Source organism: Sminthopsis crassicaudata, chromosome 1, assembly GCF_048593235.1.
Source record: "Sminthopsis crassicaudata isolate SCR6 chromosome 1, ASM4859323v1, whole genome shotgun sequence".
Classification (NCBI taxonomy): Eukaryota; Metazoa; Chordata; class Mammalia; order Dasyuromorphia; family Dasyuridae; genus Sminthopsis; species Sminthopsis crassicaudata.
In genome coordinates this window covers 694,609,236-694,622,333 of record NC_133617.1, presented here as the reverse complement: position 1 = coordinate 694,622,333, position 13,098 = coordinate 694,609,236, and the positions used below count along the sequence as shown (strand labels likewise).

The 13,098-nt window shown below is 36.4% G+C and overlaps 1 protein-coding gene across 3 annotated transcripts in view; it reads right to left on the bottom strand.

Moving 5' to 3' along the window:
- The window catches only part of NUP210 (nucleoporin 210), a 151,600-nt gene that overhangs the window by 89,264 nt on the left and 49,238 nt on the right, over positions 1 to 13,098 (bottom strand). For all 3 annotated transcript variants that reach the window (XM_074283676.1, XM_074283675.1, XM_074283677.1), the window contains exons 5-9: positions 12,667 to 12,817; positions 8,174 to 8,306; positions 3,526 to 3,684; positions 2,786 to 2,854; positions 1,102 to 1,208 (exon numbers count right to left, since the gene is read on the bottom strand). In XM_074283676.1, the coding sequence (XP_074139777.1) occupies positions 1,102 to 1,208; positions 2,786 to 2,854; positions 3,526 to 3,684; positions 8,174 to 8,306; positions 12,667 to 12,817 (619 nt within the window). The remainder of the gene's footprint in view (positions 1 to 1,101; positions 1,209 to 2,785; positions 2,855 to 3,525; positions 3,685 to 8,173; positions 8,307 to 12,666; positions 12,818 to 13,098) is intronic.

Genomic DNA, 13,098 nt, shown 5'->3' with positions numbered 1-13,098 from the left:
CAAATAACATCACTATGTTAGACTCAGGTTAGTGTGTCCAACTGTGGAGGATCAGACCAACATGAGGTTGGAATGCTCTGCCACAGATAATCCCTATGAACATTTGGGTTGGATTCTCTAACTTTGCACATCTCACATTTCTTCTGAGTTAATTCAATTCACAGAGCACAGCACTTTCTCTGATAGGGCACGCCATGCTGGGCAGTCCTCTTCCAATGTCTCCCATGTCATAGAATCAATTCTAAAGTTATTAAGAAACATTTAAAAGTGTCCTTGTATCGCTTTTCTGAGTGCCTTGTGAGCACTTGTCCTGTTGAGTTCTCCATAAAATAGTCATTTTGGTAAGAGTACATTTGGCATTCTAACAATGTGACCAGTCCAATGGAGATGTGCTCTGTGCAGCAAAGTCTGAATGCTTGGACCTCATCGTCTAGTATCTTATTCTATCGAGATTCTAATTTAAATACACACACACATGCACACACACGCACACACACACACACACACACCAGCACAAGTTACCAAAGTCAGAAAGTTAATTAAACTTGGCACTGGCTACATAGAAGTTGATAGCCCAAGAGTTTACACCTGAATCATTTACTGAGAAAACAACAAATGAAACAAAACACAATTTTTCAAGCATTCTGAGGTGCAGGAACAATAATTACACTCAAGAAGAGAAGAAAACATGGCAGTTAGCAAGAAACATCTCTTTTACTTTTAAATATTACTCATTTCCCAAGGTCTTTAGCATTTCCCCCTCTTCATCTACATATATAGATTAAACTCCAATAACTGCTATATTTAACTTTAAGCAATGTGTAACTCTTTCAAATTTAAAGGCATTGGAATTACGGTACTATGTATAAACTAAAATCTCTATGAACCTGAGCAGTATGAAGTAATTGTAAGTTTTCCTTAAGAATCTGACAAACTAATCAGTAGGTAGAGGATTTTGACATTAACCACTAAATTGGCCCCTTGGAAACCCTTCAAAATGCAAATGTTGCAGGGGGATACTTAGATGGTTTCTGTATTCTGGTATGACTCCAAATTAGATCCAGGGCCATTGCAGGGAATCATTTCTTGGTATATACTTACATCCGATAAGTACACCTTGTTACTTGATTTATCATACACCTCAATGGTGATTTCATAAAATCGGCCAGTTTCAAGGACCCACCTGTCCCCAGGATGAATTGTGAAGCCTATAAAACACAGAAACAGAGCAACTTGCCCATTTACGTCACGGAGCAGAAGGCTGTCTATCATTAAATGTTCTTACTCAAGAGTTGTCCCTTTTATATGGAGAGAGAGCTACTAGTTCACCATTAGAATATAACAACCAACTGATTTTATTTTTTTTAACCCCACTAATAAAAGGGGGGAGGGGAAGCACTATGCTGAATCATTCCTACTCTTATTACTGATACCCATTATCATGTATTTAAAAAATGTCTAAGCAGAGCTAGAGGGATGAGCCCAAAGCCAGAACTGTGGGAGTTAATCTATGGTCATGAAAAAGATTGAAACTAATACTGGTATGAGATGTATGAGATTCAAACTGACAGCTTTTTCTGTATGAGCCTTGTGCTCGAAGCAGATGATCTAACTAGCAGATATAATGGTCCAATTTAATGATCAATAATGAAAACAATTATACCTAAAAATACCATAAACATGATTCAAAACTCAAGCTGAGCTGCCTCAAGCAAATCAGAATAATAATCTGACAATCATGTTTTCCAAAAAATCTTAATTCTAGTGCATGTCAAAATTCTAAATTTTTGGCAGCAAAAACAAAATGGTGTTTATCACCACACAAGGTGTCAGAGGCTGACATCATCGAAGTATCACGATACATTTAACATGTAACTGGTTTCAAACAGAAAGATGAAAGTGGTACATTTGTGAAATGCTACGTGATATGTGTTCTAAACTTCTTTCAAATGTCTAATATAATTAGAGAGGCTCTATTTCTACTGTTTCGTCAGCTTCATACTCCCTCCTCCTGTACTCTATCTTTAGCTCTCCTTCCTAAATATTGTTTCATGCGATAAATTGCCTTTGAATTCACCACCATACCTAGTTTCCCGAGAGGGAGAATGAAAGAGAGGCTTTCTGGGTACCTTAGTTTAAGTTTTCCAATAAGATCAAGATACTTTATGAAATCGACAAAAATAGTCCTGGTGACCATCAGACTTTTCTTGACATCCTAAAAGCCTTCCTCTGATTTGTTCTACTCTCCTCCTCTTCCTTTCAATCACCCAGGATCAAACTTTTATACCAGGCTTGTATTCTGCTTTTTTCCCTATACATCTGCACACTACCCTAGAGGAAAGGCTGGTAAGAAGAAAATAGCCCAAAAGGTAGCTAGCAGGGAGAGACCCATAAGTGAACTAAAGAGCTTTAATTTAACTACTAACAAGCTCCACAGGGTCTGCAAAGGCCAGAATTGACTAAATCATCTTCTATGTGATTATTATCACACATAATGTATATAAACATATTATCACATTATCACACTTATATGTATAAACACACACATATATAGTTACACAAGTATACACAGGTACACATACGTATGTATTACAAACACATAATATATAAGATGTATTGCCTATATGCATATTTTGTATGTTTATCTAGTAGATAAACAGACAAATGTATATAAATATATATGTGTGTGTACATATGTGTAAGACTAGACATTTTAAGAAGTATTTCAATATATTCTGATTTTTTTTTTAATTCACTGTTCAATAGTCAGTAAACTGATACTCACCCAAGTATCCAGGTTCCACAACATAAATCGTGCTGTTGGGTAATCTGGAAGCACCCTGCATACGAATGCCTGAAGTCTTAATTAAGGAACAAAATATTTTGGGGAAAATAAACTTATTGGATGGGGACTAAGCTTATTTTTGTCCAACTGATTAACTGGTACTTGTGTTACAGGCCAGATCTCTAAAGAGATAAAAAGATGATTTTAAAAATATATAATTGCCTCTGGCTGTTTTCCACTTTGGCAATCTGTAATAGTTATTTCCCAGAACTCCAGACAACACAATGAATGCTTTTTACACCAACAGAATAATTTCTTTACTAAAAACAACCACAAAATTTCAGAGAATCCCATGTGTCTGAGTGGAAGCTACCTTATACCCTGATGGTTTTTCCAATAATCTATGCCATACACCATTGTGAAAGGGTCTGAAGCCCTTAAGAAGATTCTGAAGGGAGGGAATAATGTGGTCTCTGTATTTGCTACTTCTCATTTCTAGGATTTTAACTAGTGAGTCATCCAGAAAGGTGTGTAATTCAGTGTTGCTATTTCAACTTCTTCTGATTTTCAGATCACTGGGAGAAAGCAGAGATATTTTTAGCCTGGCCATGGGTTTTGAGGAGAAAAACATCTCCACATCAAAAAGTATTTGGGGAACTGAAGTACATTCTGAGTGTGAGCACTCACACACTCATGAACACACACACACAGAAATACACACACATATACTTAAAGGATATTTTTGTGCCCCAACACCAGGTTAGTCTGTCCCTGCTGCAATGCAGTGACTGTTGATGTCGCCTGAATCAACTTGGCGACAGGCCGTGTTGGATCTCCCTCGGGGCCAAGTACGTTATTCTGGAGCTGCAGCTCATACTGATCAGAAGGCATCATTAATTCTGTACATGGGAAAGACAAAACAAGAATGAGAAAAAAATGCAGAACAATGGTGCAGCTCTCTTGCCAAGATGTATGAATCCCTTTAATGACAGCAGATAGACTTGAAAAATGGAAAATTAAGCAAAAATTAAACTGTCATGCCTTATGGAGAAAGCTGACAGTTTCTTTAAAAATCTGTAGAAAAGCACAGCCATAAGCAACCTGAGACCCCACCTCCCCCTTTAAATGAACTACAGCCTTTGAGGAAATTTCCCAGCTGCTTAAGGAATAATGACATTAAAGTCATTTCTGTTCACCACAGCGGGGATTTTTAGGGTATCAGTTGAGTCTGTTGCTATGCCATCTTGAGAGCAGGAGGAGAGCAAGCTGAATGAGCCACATCAGCCATGGTTTCTAAAAAGCCTCTGAACAATGGTCTTGCTAGTTTGAGAGAACTGGGGTCTGTAATTGGTAGGGATCTTACTCTAATCCTCAAAAAATACCACTTGATAACCCACCAACTTAGAGATTTTGTTTTGTTTTGTATTACTTTTGTTGTTCTCCTATCAGGAACATTTTGGAGCAAATAAAATAGCAGGGTGAGAAACAGTTGATTTCTTCAGGAAATTGTGAGTTTTGCTGTAGCATCTGTGATATTCATTTGTCTCTCTTATAAGGTAAGTAGAGACCACAGTTTTAGTCCTCTTTTTTTATTTGGCAGGGAAGGAAAGTGGTCCATCAAATGTTTAGATTTCTTCCAATGTGACTTATTCAAGTGACATGAGAGAGGACAGTCATGATACAGGAAGTCAGGGACATTTAAAAGCGTTTTTCACAATTCCCAACAACCATGCCCCAAATTATGAGCCCAAAGTGGCTGTTCCTTTTTTCTGCCTTTTCATTTGTTAACAACATGGAAAAGCAAAGCTCTGTTCCTTATAAATTTTTTACCATATACTCAGAATACATGAGCTGCTAAGTGTTGAAAATCATAAAAAAATCCAATTGTCAACTCAAGCAAGTATCATTTCAATATTCTAAAAACACCTTCAATGAGCCAGCTCCTCCCAACACCTAAAAATACTTCCAAAATATAAGCAACTTCAATACTGCACAAATGCATTCTGACCTCGTGAAAGAAGGTAGTAACTTTCTTGGGAACAGGGACCATTCACTTTTATCTCTATTCACACATCTCACACAATGCTGGGTACCTAATAGGTGCTTTTAAAAAAGTGATTGATTGACATGTACAACACACACATCAACACAGAGGAGAAGAGATATTAAGATCAATCAGACAAGGCACCTGCTCTGAGAGTTCACTTTGAGTGACATGAGCACAGGTGCTGAGGACATTACAGTGATGGAGATTTTTCAGTTCCCAGGAACTACACTTTAAATTCTGACCCAAGTCAGAAAGCAGAGATATTTGTGATAAATTTATGATATGACAGGCTGTATAATGGAAAGAGCAGTGAATTAAGATTTTAAAGACCTGGGTTTGAATTAGAGCTCTTCTCTTTACTACCTGTATGACAACTTCCTGTATGAACCTTAGGTCACCTTCTTAGGAAATGTTTCCTCTTCTGTAAGATGAAGTGATGGGACTAAGTGACATCTAAGGTCCTTTCCAGCTCTGAATTTGTGATCTTAAGATGCTCGATGACTGATCACAGAAGCTAGCTGCAACTCTTGTGTATGGGAGGCTGGGGACTGTGCACTTCACCTGTGTCCTCAGTTGGATGAAAGACCAATTTTATGAAAGTTTGAGTTTACTACATTCATTCAGCCAATGATAAATTTCTTCACAAAAGGTTCCTTTACTCAACAAAAGAATTCAGTAAAAATCCCTTTAAATAATATTTTCTTACAGTATATTTAAATGCTGGTTTTCATAAGCCATCACAAAAATAATTATTACAGAATTTTAGATTTAGAAGGATCTATCTAGCCCATTTTTTTCATTTTACAGATAAGGAAGTGGATCTATAGGAAGCATTTATTTGTGAAAGCCAGGTATTCTTGATATAATTTGAAGGGCAAATCACTAGAGCAAGGGAATATGACTAGACAGAGCTCATGCTGATCCTAACAAATTTATCATTACAAGGGAAGGCATCCTGGATTCAGATATATATTGGCTTCCTAGAAGCATGACCAGAAACACACCCACAGCAATTTAGGGATACAAATCCAATTCCCTGTTTACAATTCCCTAAAGAGGACCAACCAGGAGATAATATAAAATGTCACGGACCATTCTGGGTTACTGATACCTGGCCAATCCCACACCAACAAGAAGCTCCTAGCCCACTTTACTTTCACACCCTTTCTCCAAACTTACATAAATCAGAACCTGTTAACTCCAAAACAAACATGGCAGCCTTCTTTGAAGAAGCTGACCAATGTATAGAGATATACTAAGGACTTGTGGTAGGGGAGCTCACAAGACACAGCTCAATGGGAGCCACCTGAAGTAGTCTGCATACCCTGCCTTTTGTCCTGCTGTTCTTTACTCCCTGCCCTACCATAATGACAATGAGAACCATGTGGCTCAGTCTTTAGTTTTATAACCTATGTACAACTTTATAGAGATATGGTCACTAAAACAACAACTCCCTAAATAAAGTATGCTGTCCTCCATAAACAAAAATCATGGACAACATTAACAATACATTATCTATAAGGTACTTGCTTTGAGCTTTTTTCTACTTGTGAGAATAAAACTATACTGAATCAATGAAACTCTCACTCAGTTCTCTTACCATTATTTCTTTACCTCATTACCTAGAGTACAAAATTAAAACAAACTGAGGAAAACCTGGGCACTGAAAGGCTCCAGCTCAATAAATTTAACTACATTCCATCAGCTTCAATATAGAATTTTAAAATGGAATATAATTTCTTAAATATTACTTGGTATAGCAAGAAAAAGAAATTAAAACAGAACCCATGGCTGTATAAATACTCTTGCATATCCAAAGTCTGACCACAGGTTTAAAGAAACCATAGGTTTCTTTAAAATTTCATTCCAGACTTCTAATTACTTTATGGTCTTTAAAATTTTAATAACAAAGATTCCCAGGGAGCACCAAACAAGCAAAGGTAATGGACAAAGGCTAACAGGCAATTTCCACCATCTGTATGTGTACGAACACACATAAACCATCCCAATAGGACCCCATAATATAGTGAGATCAAATACCAACTTTACTAGAGGAGAACAGCTGCTCCTTCTATTCAAAAAAGCAAAATAATTTAAAACCAGTATATAGCTCTAGCTTTTTTCAACTTCCTTAAAACAAACTTGTTTTCATAAGTGTAAAGCCTATGGCAAAAACAAATTTTGTAAATATTTTAATTCCTCCTTCTTCTTACATATCTTGAAACATCAAATTTAAAGAGAGGTAATCTAGGTATAAGGGCTTTCCCAAAATCAGTTTCCTTGAACTTCATTTGCTCCCTGATTTCTGCAAAGTAATACTATGATTAATCTTTTGCCAACTCCTTATCATCCAACATGATCTGCAGTAAGTCCCCAAACTTCATACCCCATCTACCTTCACTCCCAAAGGATGAGCTCAAGGTCTAATTCAATCAGCTCTTCTACTGCATATGTTAAAGGTTCTCTAGATCTTCCCATTGCTTCTTCCTTCCCCTTTGGCTTAGAAAATGATAGTGCTTCTTGCCAAAGCTAACTCTTTCATGTGTGTCACTGATATCTCCCCATCTGTCCATTCCCCTCACTCTATCAAAATTCCTCTATTTGAGGTAACAAATAACCTATTAATTTCCGAATCCAACTGCTTATTTAACTCCTTTTGGAAACCCCTGTAGAGAACTGATACTATTGATTATTGATTCACTGATACTCTCTCTGCCAATGACTTCCTTAGGGTTATCTCCAATTTATCTTGACTCCTTCATTTCAATCTTAATCCTTTTTGGCCTCTCTACAACCTTTGACACTGTTGACCACTAGTTTTCCCTATATATTCTTTCTTCTCTAGATTTTTGGGATTCTCTTTTCTCCTGGTTCTTCTATATACTCTTTTCTTTCTGAATCTTTGTGACATTGTATTCTTCTGATGTCTGTCCTACCTGTCTGACTGCTCCTTATTAATCTCCTTTGCTAGCTATTCATCATAGACCACATTCACTAACTGTGGGTATCCCTTAAGGCTCTGTCCTGATTCCTCTATCTTTTCCCACTATATTATTTCACTTGATGATCTTCTCAGTCCTCACAGGTTCAAGTCTTACTTTTATACAAGTAATACCTAGGTGCATATATCCAGCTCTCACCTCTCTCCTGAGTTACAGTTCCACATCATCAACTGCCTCTTGGACATTTAAATTCAACATGTCCAAAAGAAAACTCATTATCTTTCCCTATTCCCTACAAAATCTTCCCCTCTTTCTCATGGGGTAAGAATAGGAAGCAGAGAAAATTTATTTTTGTTCATTGAAATTTTTGAAAAGAGAATAGAGTTAAGCAAAACTCACCTGTAATTTTTCCTTGCCTGATTTTCTGGACTTTGTAGTGAATAGAGGTCCCCACCAGCAGATAAATATCATAAGCTGGGTTCAGAAGGATGTTCTCCAAAATTAGCAGCCTGACTTCTGCAGGATGGACATTCTTCAAATGAAGAAAGGAAAAGAGAGAATTTATGGGTGTAAGGCATATTTAAATCTTGCTATCAGGATGGGGAAGTTAAGGGAAAATAAAAAACAGGGTTAATACACAATAATTGTAATTCTTGCTGTAAAAACCCCAACTCTCAAACAGCTGGTACAGAACCCCCAAAGGAACTGTGTCAAAGTCTATTGCAGCAGATGTCACTGCAACAATTTCCACATAACAAATAGACTTCTAATCCCTACTGAATATAACAAAACATAACAGACTGTCCCTTTGAATGGATCAGAAATAGGATTTGACCATATTTCTAGAGTAGAAACTCTACTAATGAGGTTTCTAAGTCATTTGGGGGAGGGGGTGTTCTTGTTTTCTCTTCATTCAAAAGATAGATTACAAATAACAAGAGAGAGACAAAGCCAAAAGACAGACAGGTAGACTTCAATTTTCTATTTTATACAATCAAGGAAAAGAGACAGAAGGTCAAGGAAGAAAGAGAGAAGGAAATAAGGAGAGAAAAAGAAAGGAAACAATTTGAGGGAATGGATAGAGATAGTCAAACTCTGCCCAAGATAAAGAGAAGGCAAAAGCACTAGAGAAAATGAAGGATAAACACATAGATAGAATAAATCAGACTTCTGTAGAGTGACGATACTTTGATTCACTGAGAAGAGCACTTCCTGCTACTTGCTCCTTTAGATGGTTGAAATTAAATTGAGAGGTTTTCTACTCCTGCTCTAGCAAGATGAAATCCAACCAAGCAACAAATTGAGAAAATTTCTTGCAACTTTTTTCCAATGGCCTGGCATCTTCCAATTAGTTCTATCATGAAATTCCCAGCACCTGAAGCATAAATGGTAAGTACAACTTTTTGCATGAAAGCCTTACCAACACATATTCTCTTGGCCAATTCCATCTATCATAAGGGAATGGTCCACTGCAAAGACAGGAGATTTGAGACTAAATGCTTTATTCACTGTATGTATGAAATTGTTTTAATAGATGATTTTAAATAAAGGGATGTTTTCATCACTTTGTTTTTAACATGTATTAACTAAATACATGTCCAGAAATTAAGAACACAAAAGCCAAGTCAAATAGATAAGCATTTATTAAATGCTTACCATGTGCCAGGAACTGTGCTAAACAAAGGATAAATAACCTCATAAGATGATAGACTGCATAGTGTAGTACTTGGAGACAGGGAATTTAGTGATTTCAGTCTGACCCCATTTGGGTTATTTTGACAAAAATACAAGAGTGGTTTGCCATTTCCTTCTCTAGCTCATCTTATAGATAAGGAACCTGAGATGGAGTAAAGTGACTTGTCTGAGTCACACAGCTAATAAATGTCTGCATAGTAAACCATTGCAACACCCAGCTGCCTGAAGTTAGGGAAACCTGTGTTCAAATTCTATCACAGACATTAGTTCCCGGTTAACTCATCCTTTCTCAGCCTCAGTTCCTTCATTTGTAAAATGAAGGGATTGTACTCCATTTCCTCTAAGGCCATTATCAGCTCTAAATCTGTGTATGACTCTATGAAAAAGAACATCAAGACTAGTGAGAAGCCTGCAAAGACAGCCTCCATCAATTCTTATAGTACAGTAAAATTCCATTATGTCCATATATCACAATTTAAATCAATCATTAAATATTTATTGAGCACCCTATTATATGCCAGGCACTGTGCTAAATGCTGGCAAAAGAAAGTGCTGCCCTGAAGGAATTCACAATCTAATGGTTTTTTAGCCATTCCCCAACTAATGGGCATTTGCTTTCTTTTTGGTCCTTTCCTATTTCAGAAAATTCTGGTATCCATATCTTGGTATGTATGGGATCTAGATGTGATGTCCTTGAAGGTCTAAACACAGAGATAAATCATTAGGACAAATAGCATGAACATTTTAGTCAGTTTCTTAGCATGATTTCAAATTGTGTCCCAGAATGGTTGGACCAGATCTTCTTTATAAATAGTTGCTTGAATGCAGTCTTCCTTTTTAGACTATAAGCTCCATGTAGGCAAGGACTGTTATCTTTGTATCTCTAGTCCCCTGCACACTGCGTAGCATATAGCAAACACTTAATAAATGCTTCTTTATTTGACTAGAGAAAATGAAACACTTAGTGGACAGACTTGGTCAATTTATTTTAGTACTTGGTTGTTTATCTGCACCACATTCTGCTTTATACTTTCTTTTCTCATCCCTCTGGACAGATTAAGACCATGCAAGTGTTGGATGCATAAATTCTCAATTTTTGCTGAATAAAAAGTAGCAAAGATTCGAGACACTTTTGTGCTATGTAACCATTGACAAATCACAAAACCTCTCTGTTCTTCTTTTTCCTTCTCTGTCAAGTGGGGATGGTAATAGTTAAAATCATCTACACTCAGAGTATGAGGCGTATACTATGTGCATGATCATTATTATTAAAACTATGCCAATCTAAGTTAGCACATTTATTTCCCACAAAACTTTCAATGCTTCTAATAATCTACTTAACTGGTACATAAAGTGAATCAGATGAGCTAAATGTAAATGGGTATCACTTTCTTGGTTGGTTAAGTTACAAAATTAAGGAACGCAAATGAAATGCAAAAATCTTCCTGTTAAAAAGATATGCCCAAAGAACCTGGCAAATAGATTGTGCTAACCAGAAAGGGCAATTTCATTACTGTGGTGAAAATGGAAATACAGTTACTTTAGATTACAAAGAAATAAAACAGCATAAATTCACATAAGAACTGGGAAGGGTGCCAGCCTAGCAGTTAAGCACACTTTGCTATTGGCTCTTTGATCACACACCTTTAGAGATGAGAAGCTAATGAGATGAAATGTATTTCTAAGTAAGGTTGATTGGGGCAGGAGGGGGTGATCAAGCAGGTGATCAGCCCTCCATTCAATAGCCCTATGAAATCAACTCAGAAGTGAGCTGATTTTTCATTGGAAAAGTTGTAGGTCAGGAACCAAAAAAGAAAGAGAAAGAGTGGTCTCCACAATCTGGGTAGTAGGTGTCAGGCAGGGGAATCCTGGAATATAAATAACTAGGAACCCTAAATCATTTGACTATGTCTCAGAGAAACAATTTTGAGGCAAAAAATCCCAACCTCTTGACAAGCTGTTGGCACAGTTCCTCTCAGCTATTCTCAATGAAACAAGAATGTGAATGAATGGCATTTTATGGTGAAGAGAGGGCTCAGATATGTAATTCTTTACCTTCCATCAACTTCCATGTCATAGCTTCAGAACTTTACCTCTTGAGAAAATAACTGCATTAAATCTCTCTGATAGAGGTCTGATATCCAAGATAAAGATGAAATGGATACTAATAGAAAGGATGAAGAATTGATTGGTAAGTGGTCAAAAGACTTCATTGATACATGGTCAAAAGCTTTGAACAAAGAAATAGTTTTCAGAAGGAAAATTCTTGTGGTTAACAACCACAAGAAAACAATATTCTAAACTATAAATGACAAAAGAAATGCCAACTAAACCAACCCTAAAGTTTTAATTCACACTCAGAAAATTGGTAAAGAAGATAGAAGATTGAAATAGTTTATATTGGAGGGGCCATGGAAAAACAGCATATAGTTAATGGAGCTATGACATTATCCAATCATTATGTAAAATAATTCACAACTAAACTTGAAAAAGGATTAAACTATTCATATCCCTTTACCCAGTGAACCCATTACTGGGCATTGAGCCCAGAGTGGTCAAAAAAGAAGAAAAGGTCCTATATAAACCAAAATGCTGTCCACTGAGTGGCTGAACCATTTGTAGGACATGAAAGTTATGTTAAATTACTTCACCATAAGAAATAATATTAAGGAAATTGAGAAACTTGGGAAGACTTGTATGAACTGATGAAGAGTGAAATAAGCAAAGCAAAAAAGTACAAAATGACTACAAAGGAAACAATATGAAAAAAACTCACCAAATCTCAAATGAACTACAATGACTACAATGTCTAATCTTATCTTTAAAGGACTGGTGAAGAAACATAACCCCTTGCCTGCCTTTTGGTGGAAAGGCACTGCACTAGAGGTGCACAATGAGACATATGCCATTAGACAATCAATTTGTCAGTGTGTGTTGCTTCATGATTGCTTTTAACAAAAGAAATTTCACTGGGGATGTGCGGCTATTGAACAATGATACTGACTTTTTTTAAGTATCAAGAAAAACTTTAAACCATCTTCTGAAGTTTTTTTGTTATGAAATATTGAAGTGGAAAGTGTTACTATATAGTTCGAGGAATTTTGTTTTGAAAATATCCTCAGATGCCTGTAACACACTCATCTAAACATTTTTTCTCTTTATCTTGGGGGTTATTAAGAATCACCATCTAATACTACCTTATACACCACTTCTTGAATCCGTGCTTTCAGCTTGGAACTCCCTGTCTTCATTCCAGACACTAAAATTGTGTCTCCTTGCTTGGCCACTTTCTCCATCTCTGATATATAGGAAGGAGGTATATAAGTAGATTCTAAAAACTTGAGGATCCTGGAACGGAAATGACATTTTATAGACTCAGGAGACTAGAACATAAGAAAAGGTAATGCAATATTCAGTCAACATTCTTTAAAGTACATAAAGACATTTATAAATTCCAAGGTGTGTCTAAATTTATACATGCAGTACATCACTTATGGTAAAAGATTAACATTCAATTTGAAGATTTTACCCATACAACAAGAGCATTCACTTAAACACATTTTTATTCTCATGAAGGTTGTTTAGTTTTTTGATATCATTTGCTTTCTTACTTGGTTTTACTAAAAATC